Below are 20,526 nucleotides of genomic sequence, written 5' to 3' on the forward strand. Positions count from 1 at the left end.
TCCTGTCAGTCGCCGCGGCCGCCGCGGCCGTCGCCGCCGCAGCCGCCATGAAGTCTCGCTTCAGCACAGTCGATATCCGCGCGGTGCTCGCTGAGCTCCGGCAGAGGTACCGCTTTCCCCCCCACCCCCCCCTCACACACACAGCCCACCGCCACCCCCTCGGGCTGCCTCCTGGCGCGGGGTCCGCTCCCACGCGGTGCCACCCCGAGGAGGCGCGGCCCGGCCCGGCCCGATCGGTAGCGTCGTTCTCCCCTCAGCGGGGCCCGGCCCGCCGTGGCACCGGGGCTGTGTGGGACGGCTCTGCCTCCCTCACCTCCCCGGCAGCCCGGCTCCGCGCACACCCCCCTCTGCTCCTTCGCATAAGCCCCCCTCATCTGCTTTGCCCGCCTCTGCTCGGCCCTGCAGGACATAGTCCTGCCTAGCCCCCCCTCCCAGCTTTGCCCCGCTCTCAGCACTGTTACAGCCGCTGCCCCCCGTGCTGTGGGTGCTGAACTGCCGGTTTGTGCATCTCCGCACTGCGCCGTTCGGTATTGCCATCGTAGGGAGCGCGGTCCTGCACTGTCCTGTTCTGAGGTGATTCTGCCACCGCTATGCGTAGACTCCTCTGGGGAGTCCAGCCCCACGCTTTGCTGGATGGTGGGCTGCCCCTCTTTGTCATGTGCTGTGGCACCATGGGGCAACGCAGGGCCTGTCTGATGCTGCCTGCGTGGCCCCCAGCACATCTTCTTGCTGTAGAGCACAGAGTCCTCTCTGCCTCCCCTGTCACACCATCAGGGAAGGCCTGGTGCTCTTGCTCCCCCCTTCCTTGTCCTGCTCCTGTCCCCCAGGCTCTCCCTGGGGAGCAATTGAGTGTTCTCCCTTTCCTGTTTGCACAAGGAAGGGACTATGGTCTGTCGTCTACTCTCCCACCCAGGAGAGAAGCTCTAATTCTCCTCGCATCCATGCACCATGGAGTCCTCATACCCTTCTGGTGTCCAGGGCAATCTGCATATTCAGCCCCATGCTGAACAAAATGGTGATGAGACTGACCCCCCAGGCCGTTTCTTTGCTTCTGCTGGGAATACTAGTGCCCCGTGCTGGCAATGGGCTCCCCAAGTGATGCAGAAGTTAGCCCGGAGGAGCGAAGTGCTCCAGTATAACCAGTAAATTTTGCATCCCTGCCACAAAGAGGAGTGCTCGCAGGACCTGGCAGCCTGGCCCCCATCCTGTGCTGGAGATCCAGAAGCTGTCTGGTTGCAGTTGGGATGTCTGCAGTGGCTGTTTTTGCTTTGACTTGTTTAGCTTTTTGCACTTTATCCGTAAATAGCAATTTCTCCATCTTTTGGTGGTTCAGCTTCCAACTCATTCCATTAATCTTCCTTTGCTGCCTCTTCAGTTACTGCTTGGTAATTTATCAAAACTTGCACTTCTGTATATTTTAATTATCACTGGGATTTTTTTATCCACTTGTGTCGTTTGTGTATCGTATTCTCCAAAGCATGTCTTTTCTTTTTGACAGTTTATTGGGAATGAGAGTAAACAATGTTTATGATGTGGATAATAAGACGTATCTTATTCGCCTTCAAAAGTAAGAATGTCTTTAAATTTCTTTATGCTGTTACTGTACATATGCGAACTTGATTTTTTGGTATCTGTAGTTTCTATTGACAGGTGTGTGGCTTTTCTGACTAGTTTTCAGTGAAATTCTATCGTTCTTTGATAGCATGAAGTAATTTTTACTGAGGAAGCTCTTGGGAGATAGCATATGAAGTGTGAAATACTGCAGAAAATATACAAAAGGCCAAAGATGGTAGTGTAAAAACACACAAATGTCATAGTTTCTTTTTGTGGGGAGGGAAGAGAGGAGTTGGAGGAGCGAAGAGCTACACTTAGTAAGTGATACTGGTGCCCAGGCCAAATGGGAGGTAGGGCTCATGTCATGTCACTAACCTGTCCACTCCAGTGGTGTCTGAGATGGACTCTTGCTCATCTGCTTGCCTCCAGTTGTGTCGGAGAATTTTTAACTCCATTGCATGCCAAGCATTTTGCTTGGCCGAATTATCTGTAAACTTTAAAAAGTAGATGTCCTTTCACTGTCAGTGGAGCTATTTGATGGGCTTTACCAGTTTTGGCAACAGTGTTTTCTGTAGATAGTGTGCCACTGGTTTGCAGTGCTTTGGTCTCATTCCAGTGCAAACTGGTGTGTGGTAAGGGGTGGCTGACCATGTGCCAAGTAGTGAGTGTTTGTTTTGTTAACAGACCAGACTGCAAGGCCACGCTGCTGCTTGAATCTGGTATACGCATTCACACGACAGAGTTCGAGTGGCCAAAAAACATGATGCCATCTGGCTTTGCAATGAAGGTAAACTAACCTACAATTTCTTTTTGATAAGGTGTCTGGATATCAGAAAGCAACATTCATGTTCTGTCCTTGGAGACAGAAGAAAATAGTGGAAGGATTTGCCTGGTGGATGCTGATCAAGTGTGTGACTGAAGACAAAGGCAGAGCCAATGTGGGCCTGGGGTCACATCATTGATGTTTAGTCCCTGAAACAATGAAAATGTAGATTTATGAAGACTAATATTGATCTGCTGGACATTTTCTGGGTCACCCAGATCTTCTGGAATTTTACTCCAGCAAAGTCCTTGTGATTTCAGTTGGATTGTCCAAATTTTAGGCCCTGGATGCAGCACCCTATCTTAATACAGTCTGCTGGACTTCGAGGGTTCAGATCTTGCTGGAAGCTGTTAGGCTGTGTTCCTGCAGGTAGATATACAGGGGTGGAGCCTGAGTGCCAATTCACACAGGTCTGCTTAGCCCAGCACCTCTGGACATGGCCTCATTGAAATGACTCAGCAAAGGTTCTTCAGGGTGGCTTTCCACGTCATATATGGATGCAGGGATAATCCCGGTTCTCTTTGTAAAATAAACCTTTTGAATTTTAACTAGCTGCTCACTTGTTGAACTAAACAAATAGCAGTTTTTAATGGCAAAAATGGCTCAACTTTAAGAATCTGGAACAATTATATTACCTATAAATGTCAAGGTATTATTTTGCTAAGAGCTGTCTTGTCTCTCTATTACCAAGATTGGCATTTTTACGTTTATGGTATCTGTATGAAGTAAGAAGTAGTCAATGTCACAGAAGGGATCTATAGCTAAGAATGTATTTCAGTATAAAATGTCACAAGCAGGTTTATTTGCATCATCTCACAGACATTTTCTCGTTATTGACAGTGCCGTAAGCATTTAAAGACCAGAAGACTTGTCAGTGTAAAACAGCTGGGTATAGACAGAATTGTGGACTTCCAGTTTGGAAGCGATGAAGCTGCTTATCACCTGATTATTGAGCTGTATGACAGGGTGAGTGCAAAGCTCCAAGCGTGTCCTCGGTAAGCAAGCGCGTGCTTATGGCCTTTGTTGATGGTCCCCTATGGTGTGCTGGCAGGGTAACATTGTCCTGACAGACCATGAATACGTCATTTTAAACATTCTGAGGTTTCGCACAAATGAAGTGGATGATGTCAGATTTGCAGTTCGGGAACGATACCCAGTCGACAGTGCAAAAGCGGCTGCACCTCTGCCAACCTTGGAAAGGTAATTGCTTTTAAACGGTGTATATATTGGAATGAACCCAAATTATTTGGGACTGTCAAAGGCAGCATGTCTTTAGGTAGTCTTTTTGCATATTACAGGGCATTTTGCATTTCTTTTTTTAAAACTGAAAATGTTTTGTAGCTTCTAAGCAATACAATGTAGTCTTAAAACCCATTGTTCTTTGGCATTGAAACTCTCCATTATCTTCCTCAGGTTAACTGAAATGATATCAAATGCACCCAAAGGGGAACAACTGAAGAGGGCTCTTAACCCGCATCTTCGTAAGTAATTACGTTTTATTAGAAAATGAAATGGGGTCAATATGCATTATGTTTAGATGATGCTGAGAATTTGAACAACTTCACGCAGTCTTTTTTTTTTCTTGATGTTGTTCATGACAGTCTGCTTTCATGTGTGTTGAAAAACAACAAAAAACCTAAGCCTTTGAAAACAGAGTAGATTTTTTTCATTCCAAGCCAACTGCACAAAGAGATGAGCCTTGCCATGATCCTGCAGTGATGAGGACCTGAGAGTAGCTCTGTTAGAGCTCTGACTTGGTGCATTTTGCACAGCGTCTTGTCTTCAGTGGTACCGAATAGGAGATATAAGTGTGAAGTCAGGGCAAGGATGTTGTTAGGAAGTGGTTGGAGGATGCCAGTACTGCCAGTCCCTGGAATGATGACCTATGTGGTAAATCCAGGATGCTTGGTATGTCCACTGGGTGTTCCCTGGTAGCTGGGCAAAGCACCCTGTGCCCTGGTTTTCCTGACCATAGAAGCAAATTTGACTTGTGTGACATAGTCAAAACAAGTTTTGTTTATCCTCCTGATTTGGCAGTGTTGATCAAGCATGGGATTGCCTGGCAGGTACCTCTGAACAGCTCAAATCACATGATTTGTGGAACTAAGTATTACTTTCCCCATTTCTTGTTTCTCTTTTTCACCACCCTTGTCCCTCTCCTTCTCCGTGCTGGTCTCCTCCTAAATAAACAACCCGCTGCTCATTACTTTCTCCCATTGTTCCCAGTTTTGCTATATCCAGAGCTGAATTTGGTATTTCTGATACTGTTATCTAGGTAACCTTGGCCTTATATGGTGTTACTGATCTGATTACCCAGGCACAGCTGGCCTGGCAAGGCTCTGCTCTGAAAAGTCCACAATTCTTCCCTTCAGTTACTGTGTGAGTTTGGCTGTTTCTCACCCCATTCCTCCTTAACTACCTGTGAAACTGGGCTATCCCTTCTGCTGCTTCTCTAATTTTTGCCAGTTCTCACGCTGATAACTGTTGTGTCCAGCAGTTTCTCATGTTGCGTCCTGTAGTTCCTCATGTCCTATGCAGTTAGCTTAACCTTGGGCCAGTGCCTGGTCACCAGCCCTAACAGGCACACTGCTACTTTGTTGGAAGAGTCTCAGTCACAGCAGTTTTATGTTTTAGAGACTTCCCATGACTGATCAGCAGGCATCTTTGTATTTAATAGCTTGGGTTGGATTTTCCTTCCATGTATTTACCAGAGCTCTTTTTGAACCTGTATGAACTTCGGGCATCTACAGTGTTTGTGGTGAAGAGGTCCACTTGCTTGCATGTCCCATGAAAAGTCACATCCTTTTTTTTGTTCTGAAACTAATCTCGCCAGTTCTACTTGGTGCCCTAGTATTGAAGAGAAGGTGAGCAGTTGCTGCCTATTTGCCAACTCTGCACCACTCATTTTACAAGTCTTAGTAATTAGTAATTTCTAGGCTGATCAGCCTACTGCGTAGCCTACGTAGTCTTTCCTTGTACAGAATCTGTTCCAAGCCTGTGATGATCCTTCTTGCCCTTCTCTGTGCCTTTTTCTAGCTCTACCTGTTTTGAAACGGGGTAAGTAAAAGTGTACCTAACATTCACAGTGGAAGTGCACCATGGATTTATACTGTGGCATGATTTCCCATGTTCTGTTCACTATCCCTTTCCTAATAATTCCCAACACATGGCTTGACTCTTTTGTGTTCACTGACAATTGAGCTTATGTTTCCACAGAACCATCTGTTGTCAGGTCTTGCTCCCAAAAGAGATGATGGGTTGGGTATATGCATAAGTAGGATAGTTTTTCCTCATTGTCCTGGTTTCAGCTGGGATAGAGTTAATTCTCTTCCTAGTAGCTGATACAGTGTTATGTTTTGGGTTCAGTATGAGAAGAATGTTGATAACACACTGATGTTTTCAGTTGTTGCTAAGTAATGTTTATACCAAGTCAAGGATTTTTCAGCTTCTCCTGCCCAACCAGCAAGAAGGCTGGAGGGAAAAAAGAGGTTGGGAGGGGACACAGCCAGGGCAGCTGATCCAAACTGGCCAAAGGGGTATTCCATACTGTGTGATGTCATGTCCAGTATATAAACTGGGGGGAGTTGGCTGAGGGGGGTGCTGCTCGGGAACTGACTAGGCATTGGTCAGCGAGTGGTGAGCAATTGCATTGTGCATCACTTGTTTTGTATATTCCAATCCTTTAATTGTAATTTTATTACTGTTATTATTATTTTCTTTCTGTTCTATTAACCCACAAGGTCTACCTTTTTTTTTTCCTGATTCTCTCCCCCATCCCACTGGGTATGGGGGGAGTGAGTGAGCAGCTGCGGGGTGCTTAGTTGCTGGCTGGGGTTAAACTACAATACTCATGTACATAATTTTATATTGTTTTACAGTGAGTTTATGTGTCAGTTCTTTAGTAGCTCACTATTGCTCGGTCCTCTCCAGTTCTTCACAGCTGGCTGTTGTCTTTGTTGCTTAGATGAGTTGTGTTTCGTTAGTAGGCTTTGCCGCCTGCCCTTTGTTCCCCCTTCCTGGATCACTTAGGTGCATGTTGATCAGTGCAGGCCCTAGAGCAGGTCCCTGCAGAGCTCACCTTTCCTCCTCTCCCTCCAAGAGTGCAAGCTGACAGTTTATACTTCTTCCCCGTTTCCTGTCTTTCAGCCAGGTTCTAATCCAGGCAGGGACTATCCTGCTATCCAGTGGCAGCTTGTTTTCTCTGAGAGCTTTGGGGTGGGCTTTGCTAAATGCTTTCTGGAAATCCAAGCAGACGTTATCTATTTGACCTCCCTTGTCTTTGTGCTTTTTAACTGTCTTGTAGCGTTATGATGCAAAATACAAAACTCTGCTGGCTCTTCTGTATCTAGTGCAAAGCTCTCTGCTACTTTTAGTCTCTAGGCTAAAAAGAGTTGATAGTTCTCTAGTCCCTTTTTAAAATTGCCAGTGCATTAACCTCCTTGTGCCTCTGCTACTAAGGCAAGAGAGACGTTGCAAGCTGCTGTTAAGAGTTTGGCATCTCTATCCTTGAGTTCTTTTAAACTCCTGGCTGAGTACCACATGATCCTGCGGATTTGCTGCTGCTTGTTTTGCCTCTTGGATCCATCAGCTCTTCTGACAACTAGATTTGAGGCAGCTTTTCTGACATACTGCCTGCAGAGAAACATTCCAGCCCGAGCTTCCCTGTGCCCCTACACTATGAATGAAACTCAAGACGTTAATTTAATCTTCCTGCTCTTGTCATATCCAAGTGTTCCTTTTGCATGTTGATCACTTCTTGAACCTACTGATTCTAGCAGGCTTCCTGCTTATGATATATCTGGAAAAGACTTTAATTTTAATCTTGATGGTTTTTTTTCAGATTTGCTTAAGATTAATTTTGGCCAGTGTTGCTGTGTTTTACATTCACCTGCCAGAGTGTGGTCTCCCATTTTCCACAAGGGACACAACTTCAGATAACTTTTTGCTTTTAACAGTATCTCTTAAGCTGCCATTTAGTCCTGCCAGCCACCCTTGGATTTTTCTGAAACACTGTTTAATAAGTGGTATGCATTTGTTCTGAAGCTCCAAAATAGCATCTCTAAATAGTCTGTGGGTTATTTGCAGACATTGCCTTTTATTGATTGTCTTAATTTCTTTCCTTCTAAGAAGCTCTCTTTCTTTATGTAATCTTCCCTTTTGAGCTGAGAGCAAGAGATTTCTTGGGCTTTTGTTGTGCTACCACGGATCCAGGTAAAGTTTAGTGTCAGCCTTGTACCATGACAGGACATCTGTCCAGCCAGGCTGGGATGATTGAAACCTGATTTAGCTGTTCTGTGTCTGGCTTTCACAATCTCTTGGCTGTCCCTCTGCCCATTAGGGTGACCAGCAGCCCTGCTCAGGCAGTTAATACTGTAGCCCTAATACTGCATGTCCCAGATGTAGGCCTGGGTTTTCATTCCCATGGGATTGGGCTGGGTTTTTTCAAGTGGTTATCTTGTTAATTTGTTTGGACTCTTGAGGTCCTGTTTGCCTACTCTAAGGTCATCTGCGTCATTCTAAGCTTGATGCGGCACTGTATCAGTGGTTGTCTTCCTTTCTTCATGTTTCTGCTTTGTTTGTTCTCAGTCTTCTTAGTTAAACTTGGTTTTCCATGGCCCCATCTTCTTTCTTAGTCTTTAAGGATCTTTGTAGGAGCTTGTATCTGGTTTCATTTGCTGCTTCTCCGCACCCTGTTCAAATGGGGCTGTATCTGTTTTGGTTGTCACTCATTTCACATTTGGCTTTGCCAGCTTTTTCCTAGTTCCTTAATGAAACTACAGAGTTAGTATGACTGCACGTACTGTAATACCTTATCTCAAGCCAGGCGGTTTGCCACCCTTGTTGGGTTTCCTGCACTCTTCAGTTCAGAATCTTTCCTACCCCCTTTTAAATGTAAGGGTTTAATTCCATTTGGCCAACAGAAGCCCATCCTTCCTGTATATCCTTATTCTATTTTAGACCTTTCCCAGTTCCAGATGAGTGTAAGCATCCTTAAGTTTGTAAGAACTTGTCAGCCATGAGCTGAGACCCAGCTGCTCTGCCCAGCCAGTGAGCATTTCTGAGAGGGCCACTGTGGGAAACCTGATCATCTGCTCTCTCTGGGGTCTGCCTCCTGAATTTAGGACCACAGCTCCCTCGGTCTCCCCAGCCTCTCTAAGGATTGGCTGTAGTTTCACAGCCCTAGCTTGTTGAAACACATCTCTTAACATCAGTGTAAATACAAATTTCATTGTGAATGTTTTCTACAGATGATGTTTGTTTTTTTAACAGCTTATGGAGCCACTCTCATCGAGCATTGCCTTATAGAAGCTGGATTTTCAGGGTATGTCAAAATAGATCAGCATATGGAAAGTAAAGGTATGTAGGAAATAATATTTTAAAGGCTGTACTACATACATGATAATTTTTATGTCTATGTAGTATTTTTTTCCAAAGAGATGAGTAATCCTTAAACCTGTAGTTCTGACCAAATGGTTATATACTGTAATGTTTATAGGTTGGGGACCAACCTAGTTCGCATTAAAACTCTTGAATTGTGCATATATCAGAATTAAAACATCAGACTCCTCCTATAGTCTAAATGATTTTGTAATGAGATGCTACCTTAAACGTCAGGTGAACTCTGGCGATGTAAAGGGATATTTTACAAGAATTCTGTATAGAAGAGTCAGCATCAAAGACTTCCTTTATCTATAGCAAACATGGGGATTTGATAAAGTAGCAGCTTTACATTTATTGGGAAATTATGGATTTGGTTAGTAAAATCAGAGTAGATTTTTCTGTTGTCTTATTGTTCTTGTGCAGTTTATATTTGCCATAAATCAAAAGGATTTTTTTACTTCCTGCTGCATTATGGTGCTTAATAAGTCAACATTGTAACAAACAACTTCTCACAGCTACGGATTTGTACTTTGCCTCTGCAGTTTTATTTTTATGAAGTGTTAGCATTTGTGTGGTCTTTTTTTTTCATGGAACTTGAAAATTATGTCTTAGAAGTACCTATATAGATTTTTTTTAATAAAAAATTCCCCAAACGTAAAATACGTACTGATGCTCCTGTTTAAAACAGTAATTGCTGTAGTGAAGCACTGGGGGTAAAGGATATCTGTGATTTTATTTTTGAGACATGCTAGAATCCTACTTAACATGGTTAAGTTGGACAGGTTGCTTCAGGCACTTAATTGGAAGAGCAGTTGCCTGGGTCTTTTGTTGATTTGCTGCTGTGCCATGTTTATGTAAAAATACCTTTGTTCTAGGTGTTTTAAAATATTCCTCTCCCCTCTCTGTTTAGAAAATATTGAAAAAGTGCTTGCTGCTTTAGAGAAAGCAGAAGAATATATGACGCTAACTGACAACTTCAGTGGAAAGGTGGGTCTCCGTTGTGCAACTTGATTATCACTTATGCAGGAATTGCAGAATTAAACTGGTAGGTGGGTATTGCTCAGCACATGCTTGTTCCTGGTGTTACTGGCTTCAGATTTTATTCTGTGAGCTTGGGCTCCAGGTAGTGGTGGGGAATAAAAATTTCTTCCTTGCACTAGATGTGCAGCAATTAAATAATTTACAAGCAGATTATGTAGGTTCTGTGAGAATTGCGTTTGTGCTTTAGTAGCATCTAACACCGTTCTGCAGATAAACTGCATTTGTGTGATAAGCTGTAGGGAAGTCCTGAGGTTTGTAAGAGAGGTTCACCTTTTTTTTCTGGAAGAATTTGGAGTCAAGACAAGCAAGTGGCCAGGGCTTTACTCAGTCAATCACATTGCTCCTGCCACAAGGTCTCCCTGCTAGAATGATTTACTGTCTCACGCTGATCAGGGGGTTAGCACCTAAAACTTGCTGCCTTGCCGAGATAAGGGGAATCCTTTTCAAAAAGAAACGCTGATGACATATTTATGTATTCTTTTAGGGTTATATTATCCAGAAAAAGGAGAAAAAGCCAAGTCTGGAACCAGATAAACCAGCAGAAGATATCTACACGTAAATATTTGAAGTATTTATTTTTCTACTAGTCTGCATAACATAAATTAGTTTTCAGGTGATAATATGAAATGTGTATTTTACAGATATGAGGAATTTCATCCTTTCTTGTTTTCTCAACATTCAAAATGTCCGTACTTGGAATTTGACTCATTCAATAAGGTACAGTGGTTTTGCTGATACTGTACTTAAGTGCTTTAATTGACTGATGCTAAAAAGAGTATTTAAAATGTAGTGCAGGAATTGTTAATGGAAACATAGACCTTGGAAGAGATGATTAATTTTATGGATAAATGTTTTATGCAGAAAAGGCCAACTAAAACAGGGCCTTTAGGCTACTGCTGAGAAATGTTGTCTCTATTAACTCAGATTCTGAGGCTGAAGTATGGCCTGTGCAACTGAGTGGAGGTGTGTATTGAACCTGTAAGGAGCGTGGCTGTTATCAGTCCCGGTCAAACATTTTGTTAGTGGAGAGTTCAGATGCTGAGTTATCACTGGAGGCAAACAGTTGTCACAGTCATCACATTTATACTTTTCCAGTTACTGCTTTGAAAACTTCAGGCACCTGATTTAGTATTTCCTTGAGTGTTGTCCTTCCTGGTCCTTGACTCATTAACATCTGAAATCATTAACTGCGTGTTGTTCTTGACCTTGATCTCCAGAATTACAATTTTGCTTTCCTGCATTGCTTCTTGGCTGAATTTCTGTCATCTCCTTCACAGCACTGATGATTTAAGCAGCCTAAAACCTTCCTCTTCTTCTGTTTTAAGCACAGTGTCTGGCAACGGGAACACCAGGAGCAGTTCTTAGGCGTACTTTCTAGGTTTTTTTGTGGATTTTTTTTTTTTTTTTAACTGACCTATTGGAGCAGCAGGAATTCAGGACAGACAGGTCTGTCATTGCAAGCATTTAATCTGAAGAGCAGGCTGTGTCAAACAGCAGCTTTCTTTTCATCATTTCTTAGCAAAAAATGCAGGCTGTAGTTTGGCTACTTACTTACTTCTGCATAACCCCTGGTTTGCAGTGAGACATATGCTTGAATGTCTTGCTGAACTTGTCTCAAGCAAAGGTAAAATGGGGAAAGTTACTGAACCCTGTTTTAGCATCTGTTTCCTCTTCTGGTGCTTTGCAGCCACCTCTCTTGAGCAGAACCTCCTCTGCCTGCTTGTTGCTGGTATAAGTTAGTGCAACTTAGAGATTCTTAAAACTAATTTTTTTCTCTTGCAGGCAGCAGATGAGTTCTATTCCAAGCTAGAGGGACAGAAAATTGATCTGAAAGCATTGCAGCAGGTATGCTGTCATCCAAGAGTGGGGCAGCTGAGGTGGCTCTCTGAGGTTCAAATGTTTCATTTAGTAGCTGGGGCGAGGGAGGTGTCATTCCTTATTTTTGTTGTGGAAATGCCAGGTCAGTGGTGGTCAGGGAGTGGATTTCAATATTTATAATGTAGCATTTGGTTTTGCTTGGAATACAAGTAATAGCATTAACAACGGTATTTTGGAGACTCTGCATCTCTTACGCTGCTGTATTTTTCTGTGCTGGAACGCTCTATTGAGTGTCTTGCAGTGATTAGGTAAGAAGATGCCATTTGTATTTATATTTTTCTATCTCACTTATTTTTGAAAGGAAAAACAAGCATTGAAGAAACTTGAAAATGTCCGTAGGGATCATGAGCACAGACTAGAAGCTCTTCAGCAAGCTCAGGTAAGACTGAGATTTTTTTTTTTTAACTTAGAAGATAAGTAATTTTTCTTGAAGTGTTGTACCTGCTGGTCTGCATTGCTACTGTCAGCATTAGACCCCAACGTGAAGCCTTCTGCTGTCAGCGAGTACCCTGTAGCTCCTCAGGGAGCCTAGGCCTGCCCAGCAGGCCTTATGAGTGCTTTGTACCTCTCTTGCCAAAATTTGCTTGTGCTGCTCTGCTTGCAGGAGTAAAGTTGGCCATTGTCCTATGTGATCACTTCAATGCCATTCTTGGATTTCATCTCAATGTTAATTACTGCTTTTATTTTTTTTAAACTATGGCTGAGTGTGTGTTTAGCTTCAATGGGTATAAACTTTTTTCTTTCCTTAAGGAAGCTGATAAGATGAAAGGAGAACTTATAGAAATGAACTTGGAGATTGTTGACCGAGCTATCCAGGTGGTCCGTAGCGCATTAGCCAACCAGATAGACTGGACAGAGATTGGAGCGATTGTTAAAGAAGCTCAAGCCCAGGGAGACCCCGTTGCAAGTGCAATCAAAGAATTAAAGCTTCAGACAAATCATATCACAATGCTGCTGAGGTAAGTACATTGCAGATCACCTGTACCAAATGCAAGTAGGACTGACTGTGTGAGCTGCGTAGGAGGTATCTTTTTCACTTGTGCATTGGTATTTAAATCATTCAGTTTTTCTTACAGCAGCATGAAGAGAGCATAGTTCTGTGAGCAGAGAGCCTTCTTTTTTGCTTTCAAAAATAATAGTAATTTTTGCTGTAATAGCTTTTGGTTTAGTACTTTTAGAGTGTGTCTGACTATATTATAAAACATTGGAAGGTGTCCTAAAGCAGGATAGGTCCAAAGCTCCAGTCTATCAGTCAGCAGACAGATTTACCTCTCTGATTTACTCTTCTTTGATCTAAAATTCCCATAAGATCCTGCCACTTTCAATGCTGCTGACTGCTAACGGCAGTGCAGTGAAAGGCTGATCATTCAAGATTGCAGCTGGTGTGAGCTGCAAGTTTTGATGGTGGTTCTTGTAGAAGTCCTGATGAGAGAGCTGGCAGTGAGGCAATATTTGGAGTGTCTTTAAAAACCTGATCTGACACTATATCAGGATGTTAGAGATAAAAAAGGCAAGGATTTCTTTTTTTATAGCTAGAACTTTTGGTATGACAGCTGTAACTGAATTTTTAGTGACCTCACTTTAGAAACGTTAGTGTATAGAATAAGCTTGCTTTCAGGAGAGAGTTCTGTGTTGGTAACTGTGTTATCAGTCTCTCTTCTCTGTCTGTTGTAGTAGCGAGTAATGATCACTTCACTGATCAAACCGTTCAGTCCATCCACCAAGTGCTGAATCATGCATCCTTAGTACAGAGGACTACGGACATCTCTTTCCCTTTATGAGAACATTATTTTATGCTACTCCTTCACCTTTTGCTACACAGACTTAGTACAGCTGTATGGAGCAGGATTTAATGTCCTGGTGAGAAGCAAATACAAATCCAGCTAGTGTGTGCTCAGCATACCTCTTTGAAAACAGTGGAGCAGATATTTTTTGAGGTTTTAAACCAGCACATTGCTGTCCTGTTCAATGCATCAGTATAATGATGTAGCTGTTCTCTTTTCATGCGGCAATTACAGACAGATTGTCTTCTCTTTTACTTTATGGAAGCAGATCTTTGGAACTGTTCTTTAAGTCTAGATTTTTCTCTAGGTTGATAACATGGCTGTGTGCCTTTTGATAGAAAAAATTGCCTTGGAAAACATCACTTCCTTGGACTGGAAAATTTGGACTCTTTCACTTCGGCTTTTTTTTTCTCCCCCCCTGCCCCCAACTTTGGCTGACTTGAAGACATAAACAGGGTTGCATGTAAGGCATCCTGGGGTCTTCCTGTGGCCACACAGTGAAAATGGTTTAAGAGTTCCTTAGGCCATTTCCAGTCTTCATGAGAGAATAGAAGTAAGAGTGCATTGCACTAAGGGTGAAAAGTAACTAGTTCTCTTACCTTAATCCTATGATGTCATGTGTTTTTAGAAACCCATATGTGTTATCTGAAGAGGAGGAGGAGGAGGATGCTGCTAATTTAGAGAAAGAAGAAACAGAAGAACCAAAGGGAAAAAAGAAAAAGAATAAAAACAAACAGTTGAAGAAACCTCAGAAAAACAAACCGTCATTAGTTGATGTTGATCTCAGTCTGTCTGCATATGCCAATGCCAAAAAGTAAGGTTTACACTGAATGCGTGCTTTGGTAGTAGAAGTTTCTGTGTGCTTGCAGTTGTTAGTGATAATATCATAGGAAGGGCTCTGTGTATATCTTTTTAAAAATAAAAGTTAGAAATTGAAATGGGTAGCGTGCCCTGAGCTCTAGGACGTGCATTTTCTTGGTCCAAACCCAATATCTCACTGTTGCATAGCAGCTATTCTCTAGCTACCACATTGATTTAATTTTGAGTACAATTCTGCACAGTGACACATGGAACAGAATGGCTACTTGTGCTGCACAGTAACCCAAACACAGTGCTCCGTCTGTCTGAGGAGGGGAGGGGACTTACTTCGTCAGGCTGCTTTTCTCAGGTGAAGACTAAGCTGAAGATCTGGGCTAAAAAAAAAATATTCTTCTTAAAACTGAATGCTAATGGCAAATGTGATAAGTACATTCTGAAAATGAGTGAATCTGCTGGGATTTCAGATACAAACCAACTTGTGTTTCACAGGTACTATGATCACAAAAGACATGCAGCTAAGAAAACTCAGAAGACAGTAGAAGCTGCAGAAAAGGTATTTTTTCTTTGTTTTTAGAAGATATTTAAAAGCAAAGTCCTTGTCCCTGATCAGTGGAAAATCCTAACTTGGCCTGGGTAGTCCTAATGAGACGTGAAAGGTAAAAACAATTAAGCAGGGTTGTTTCATTCTTGAGCTTTTAAGCTGACTGAACAGAGGATTGCAGGTCCCTGCCATGTCATCTGGTTTCCACCAGTAGCATTTTGAACATCTAAGACAGGTGCTAGGTGGAGGTACTGACAGACTAGTGCTTACGGAGGCAGGAGGGGAAAATCAGTGGAAATCCTTAGGATCAACGAGCTGATAACCTCATAGGGCAGCTATCCAGGGCAAAGATTTATGAAGATTTTAGGACAGCTATCTTAACCCGCGCATGAGGGGAATGTGGGTCTGTGAGTAGCAGTATGTGGAGCCTGCACTGTGAAAAAGTTCAGAGACATTTCCTACCAGCTTTCCTACTGTTCAGTTATCAGTTTTGTGATTCCTGTGCTGACAGATTGTGATCATGCTTTCTGTCTAAATAGGCATTCAAATCAGCCGAGAAGAAGACGAAGCAGACACTGAGGGAAGTTCAGACAGTTACCACCATTCAGAAAGCGAGAAAGGTCTATTGGCAAGTACAGTTTCATTGTCATTATCTAATGTACTGTGAACGTGTGCAAACTTAGAACGACTGTGTCGGGCTGAGTTTTCACTAGCTTAGAAGTGGAGTTAATTATGATTTCTAAGCACTACACTTTGTACTGAGTCTTCTTACAGCTGCTTCTTGAAGGTGCTGGCTTGATCCTGTTAGTGCCTTTGCCTGGGAAAGTTCCTTTCAGTGGACATGGACTTGTACTTGAGCTGACTTTTTTGTTTTTAACACGGCTACGAATATGGGCTTAGTGAACATAGGGAACTTCACTGTTACTTTCTGGCAGCTCAATATCTGAAATAGTAGCAGTAGATTTAAAAAACAAAAAAGTGAAAAAAATCAAAACAAGAACTCAAAGCTTTTTTATAGTCTAATAATTAAATTATTAAAATAAAAATAAATAGGAGAACTTTGTGGTGATGGTACTTGTTTCATCTCAAAATATTGTTGGCAGTGACGTTGTATTTGTACTGTGCCTTGTTTTTATGCCCCAGGCATATGGATGGATATGAAACTATTTGCAGTGTCTTTTGTAAGTTGTAGCTGCTAAGATGGATATTCTCAGAGTTTGGTATAAAAAATACCTCTGAAATGTTCTGATAGTTCCAGGTGTTTTTCACACAATGGATTGATGTAATTTGGCAGGTTTGAGAAGTTCCTGTGGTTCATTAGTTCTGAGAATTACCTTATTATTGCTGGAAGAGATCAACAGCAGAATGAGCTGATTGTAAAGCGGTATCTTAAACCAGGTGAGTCTGATTAAGTGGAGTATATCAGTTTTTCTCTTACTTTCCAGTTTTGTAAATGTACAGGAATGACACGGGAAGGTCTGTCTGCTTTGTTCTTAAGTTGGGTCTTAGGTAAGAGGGGACTTTGGTGATGGTGAGTCCTAGAGACTGTGTGTGTTGTCCATGGGGTTCTGGGGGGTCTGCTGGGAGGCTGGACCCTCCAGCACTGTAGGATAAGAGTAGGTTGGACAGACAGCACCAAAGGAGCTGATTCTCCCTGGGGCAACTGGGTTGGACTAAAAGGCTTCTGTATCCTCTTCCCATCCTGCTCCTTGCAGCCAAAATAGCTGTTTCCAATAAACATTAGAAACCTTGACCTTAACTCGAGCGATCTGTGTAGTTCCCATGTATATGACTGATTCGAGTTGCTTCTTTTCCAGGGGACATATACGTGCATGCCGATCTCCACGGAGCCACAAGCTGTGTGATCAAGAACCCATCAGGTACTTTGTGTGGGGCTGATGCAGGGACTCGTAGAAGCCTGGGAACACTGTGAACTGGCAGTCTCTGTATTGCATGTCTGAGCCCAGCCCAGTGAGCTGCCTTCCCCCCTTGCAGTTGTACTCAGCTCCAGCACACATTTCTTTTAGGATGAGAGGCATCAGACCTTCCAAGAGCAGGTTGTCACTGAGTGCTGCTTTCCAGCCATGACTGGCTGCTTGCAATTACTCAGTTGAGCTCCTGGTAGGAAGGAGCAATGGAGGTGAGCTCACAGAGACAAGTGTTAGTCACTGGCAGAGGCAGTGGTGCAAGTGCTTGCTGCTGGCTGCAGGGACTGGAGTCCTGCTGAGACTTTCATTGGTGGCATAAGCAGTTTGGGTGCTGATGGAGGGTGCTGATCTCGGCCAGGAAGTCTTAATGTGGTGAGATGGATCTCATGGGAGATCAGATGTGCAAACCCTGCCTGTGCCCTGTTCCTGGGAGGTGGTGGAAGCTGGCCTTGTGTCGTGAGGAGCACAGTTACTGCTTGCTCATGGAGCTGAGCTGAAGAAGGAGCAGTAGCACAGCTGGCTTCAGCCTCTGCTGGGGAGCTGTGAAGAGCAGCTGCTGAAACTGCTTCTGCTCTGTCTGTACTTCCTTCAAGCTTAGCCATGCCATGTTGTCTCTGCCCAGGGCCCCTGGAAAGCTCACACACTGGATTAGGGCATGGAAGTTGGAGAATTTAATCTAAGGTGTTGGGCCTTACTTTGTAGGTGAACCAATCCCTCCACGAACTCTGACAGAGGCAGGCACGATGGCCTTGTGTTACAGCGCTGCCTGGGAAGCTCGTGTTGTCACCAGTGCTTGGTGGGTCTCCCACAACCAGGTGAGGACACTCCTGCATGAGCTTTGCAGACAGAACATCTGAAAGAACTGGCGTGTGACTGCAGACAAAGTTTCTCTGTGTGGGATGGAGGCGGGTGAAACTTTTGACTGATACAGTTCCTTGTGGGTTCCCCTGGCTCTGCTGCACTTAAGGCTGGGGTGGAGGGGTGACTTCTGATACGACCTGCACATGATAGAGGAAATGCTGCAGGTTTGGCTTCTTATTAACAGAGGGGAAGGGCTTTTATTGAAAATGGAGTTCTTTTTTTTTTTTTTTTTTAGTTGGGCTTCTAGCTTGTATATTAACTGCAGTCTTCCAGTCAACTCAAGTGTAAGGGTGTAGAGATTATATCAAACTGAAAGTTGCAGTGTCTTTAGTGTTCTTGTTTCATGAATAATCCAGTTGCTCTCCCAGGACTTCTAAAACATAATTCCAGTAATGTGTGATTGAATTGAAACATCTCTTAGGAAAATAGTCTACAAAGGACAGAAAGAACCCCTTGGAAATGGAGTCCTTCTGTGGACTGTTCCCATAAGTTAAAATGCAGCTTGCTTGAATGTTGCTTTTGTTAGCACTGTTAGTACACTGTGCTGGCCTTCTATGTATGACAGATACTCTTTAGAGTTTATCATGATTTTTTTTTTAGGTTTCTAAAACTGCACCTACAGGAGAATACCTCACTACTGGAAGCTTCATGATCCGAGGTGAGACACAAACGAATGATGTGAATTAGATGTTAGGCATTTTGACTGAAGATGCTGGACTGTCCTGCAGTGGCAGTCACCTGAGCTGCCCCCCTCACTGTGGCTGCCAACAGATTCTGCTCTTCTGCTGAAAATCTGTTCTGAGTGGTTTAGACTGAATATCAGGCAGCTGCAGCAGCATTTCTAGCTGAGGCCCTGTACAGAAGACCAGGGCTAAACTGCTTTTGAGTTTCTCCCATTCCGTTGTCATCCCAGAGACAGAACAAGCTCCAGTGTAATTTTTTGGTAGCCTAAAGCCACTAATAAAAATGAATTCTGAAAATACATCATGTAGCATAGCTGTTAAACCTCCTCATGAGAATCTGCCTTTGTTTTTCAGGGAAGAAGAATTTTCTTCCACCTTCCTATCTGATGATGGGCTTTAGCTTCTTGTTTAAGGTACTGCTTTCTCTGTGCAGCTCCTGCTGGCTTTTGTAATTGGATTCGAACTATAGGAGGCTTATTTTATCAGTATATTCCCATTTACTTCTTTTCCCACTGGGACAAATCCCATAAAATGATACTTGCTGAAAATTACTCTGCTTTCATTTCCATTTTTCCCCAGTTTGCACTGTCTTTATTTAAAACCAACAGCCACTGGTGAACACTACTACCTCTGCTAGGTTTTTATACCAGCTCTATCTGAAGCATATGCATGTTTAGGGAGTCTGCTAGTTGTGCAGCTATGTGAGTCTCCTCACTAGCTGTACGTTCTAGGTTGTCAGACTTGGGTTTAAATGTGCTGGCTTAGTTTTCTAGCCTTTTGAATGGCAAAAAGTCTTCAAAGGGAAGGAATAAAGCTGAGTCAGGTGTTCTCTGAATGGGCTAGTGAACATCACTGGAGCTGGTACTGGCCTAACATAAAGATGCCTCTGTTGTTAGGTGGATGAAAGTTGTGTTTGGAGACACCGAGAAGAAAGGAAGATCAAAGTACAGGATGAGGATCTAGAAATGGTTTCCAGCAGTGCCTGCGAACTGGTGTCTGAAGAAGTGGAGCTATTAGGTACAGTGGATGTGACTGGGGTGCTGTGTGCACTGGTGACAGACGGGACCGTTTGGGGTTTAGCATTTAGTTCCCTGCACTGTGTTATGGGTCAGTTTGGGGTTTCTAATGTAGACTGTTTTTCTCACCTGTGTACCCCAGAAGGAGGAGATAGCAGCAACGAAGAGGAAAAAGCAGAGTGTCAGGAAGCACCAGAGGATGTGGAAGCCATGTCTGAGAGCAATCGTGATGAAGGCGTTGCTGACCTTGACCAGGGAAGAGTAAACACACCTCCTGCACCAGAGGGTGACTCCGAAGAGGATGATGGAGAATCTGAAGATGAAGTGGAGCATCTGGAGTCAAAGACTGAAGTGAAGGAGGAAGAGGTAAATTACCCAGATACAACAATTGACCTGTCACATCTTCAGTCTCAAAGGTAAGTGAAGAAGCAGCTGTGCTTATCAGCCATGTGGGCACTTCTGAGGATCTCCATACTGTTAAAATGCTGCCAAGACAAAGGGCTGTGAGGAGTTGCCATCACTTCTTTCGATGCTCAGCTCTGCCGAGTGCAGGGCAGTAAGCCTGTACTGCAGGAATACCGCCATGCGGTGTACCGTTCCCTGCCATTTCCCTGCATGACGCTTCCTTGTGGGCTGCTTGCTTTGGAACCCCCTCCTGAAGTACACACACACACATGCATACAGGGGTATCTGGCTCTTTCGTCACTGCTATTCCCTATTTTGGCCTAAGTGTCCCTTGACCACCACGCACTGATTTTGCTCCTGAGGAGATGGCTGCCCCCATTTTCTTTTCAGAGCTATTCAGACCCGAGAAACTGAGTCATGAGTTGTTTCTGCTCTGCCAAGCTGATGCTGAGTTACTGCTCTGCGTGTGGCTGCGAGATGAGCTCATCTCACCGTGTGCTGGAAGTGGTGCTCCTCAGAGAGTGTGAGGAGATGGGATTGAGTGGGTGGAAACAGACAGCTCTGCAGGGAATACCACAGCTGAGCGGGGCTGTGTGCATGGGAAGCTGAACATCAGGGGTTCCTTTAGCGCATACTGTATCCAGGCTGTCTTTGTTGCTTGTTTGTGTGTGTGTGTGTGAGACAAGCTGGCAGAGATCTGAAGACTTGTTTTGTAAACTGAATCCTGGTATTGCTGCCCTTTTCCATTCACCAAAGCTGGGATTTTCAAGGACTAGAAAGCCGAAAGCGATGCAACCAAGTTAGCCAATGTC

General features: G+C 43.6%; 1 protein-coding gene across 6 annotated transcripts in view; it reads left to right on the top strand.

The window, feature by feature from the left end:
- NEMF (nuclear export mediator factor) overlaps window positions 1–20,526 on the top strand; it is a 26,913-nt gene continuing 6,387 nt past the window's right edge. For 5 of the 6 annotated variants that reach the window (XR_007509630.1, XR_007509631.1, XR_007509628.1 and 2 more), the window contains exons 1-23: window positions 1–106; window positions 1,499–1,567; window positions 2,239–2,341; window positions 3,218–3,343; window positions 3,429–3,577; window positions 3,791–3,858; window positions 8,648–8,734; window positions 9,669–9,745; window positions 10,284–10,354; window positions 10,441–10,516; window positions 11,582–11,644; window positions 11,979–12,056; window positions 12,428–12,636; window positions 14,090–14,275; window positions 14,770–14,833; window positions 15,361–15,449; window positions 16,116–16,219; window positions 16,639–16,701; window positions 17,452–17,564; window positions 18,211–18,268; window positions 18,648–18,706; window positions 19,190–19,310; window positions 19,452–19,725. Coding sequence is in view for 1 of the 6 variants with exons in the window: in XM_049829014.1 (XP_049684971.1) it covers window positions 48–106; window positions 1,499–1,567; window positions 2,239–2,341; window positions 3,218–3,343; window positions 3,429–3,577; window positions 3,791–3,858; window positions 8,648–8,734; window positions 9,669–9,745; window positions 10,284–10,354; window positions 10,441–10,516; window positions 11,582–11,644; window positions 11,979–12,056; window positions 12,428–12,636; window positions 14,090–14,275; window positions 14,770–14,833; window positions 15,361–15,449; window positions 16,116–16,219; window positions 16,639–16,701; window positions 17,452–17,564; window positions 18,211–18,268; window positions 18,648–18,706; window positions 19,190–19,310; window positions 19,452–19,725 (2,366 nt within the window). In the remaining 5 variants the exon portion in view is untranslated. Of the gene's footprint in view, window positions 107–1,498; window positions 1,568–2,238; window positions 2,342–3,217; window positions 3,344–3,428; window positions 3,578–3,790; window positions 3,859–3,966; window positions 4,757–8,647; window positions 8,735–9,668; window positions 9,746–10,283; window positions 10,355–10,440; window positions 10,517–11,581; window positions 11,645–11,978; window positions 12,057–12,427; window positions 12,637–14,089; window positions 14,276–14,769; window positions 14,834–15,360; window positions 15,450–16,115; window positions 16,220–16,638; window positions 16,702–17,451; window positions 17,565–18,210; window positions 18,269–18,647; window positions 18,707–19,189; window positions 19,311–19,451; window positions 19,726–20,526 lie in introns of those variants that run through there. The other variant, XR_007509632.1, reaches the window with a different exon arrangement.

Source organism: Accipiter gentilis, chromosome 25 (genome assembly GCF_929443795.1).
Source record: "Accipiter gentilis chromosome 25, bAccGen1.1, whole genome shotgun sequence".
NCBI lineage: Eukaryota > Metazoa > Chordata > Aves > Accipitriformes > Accipitridae > Astur > Astur gentilis.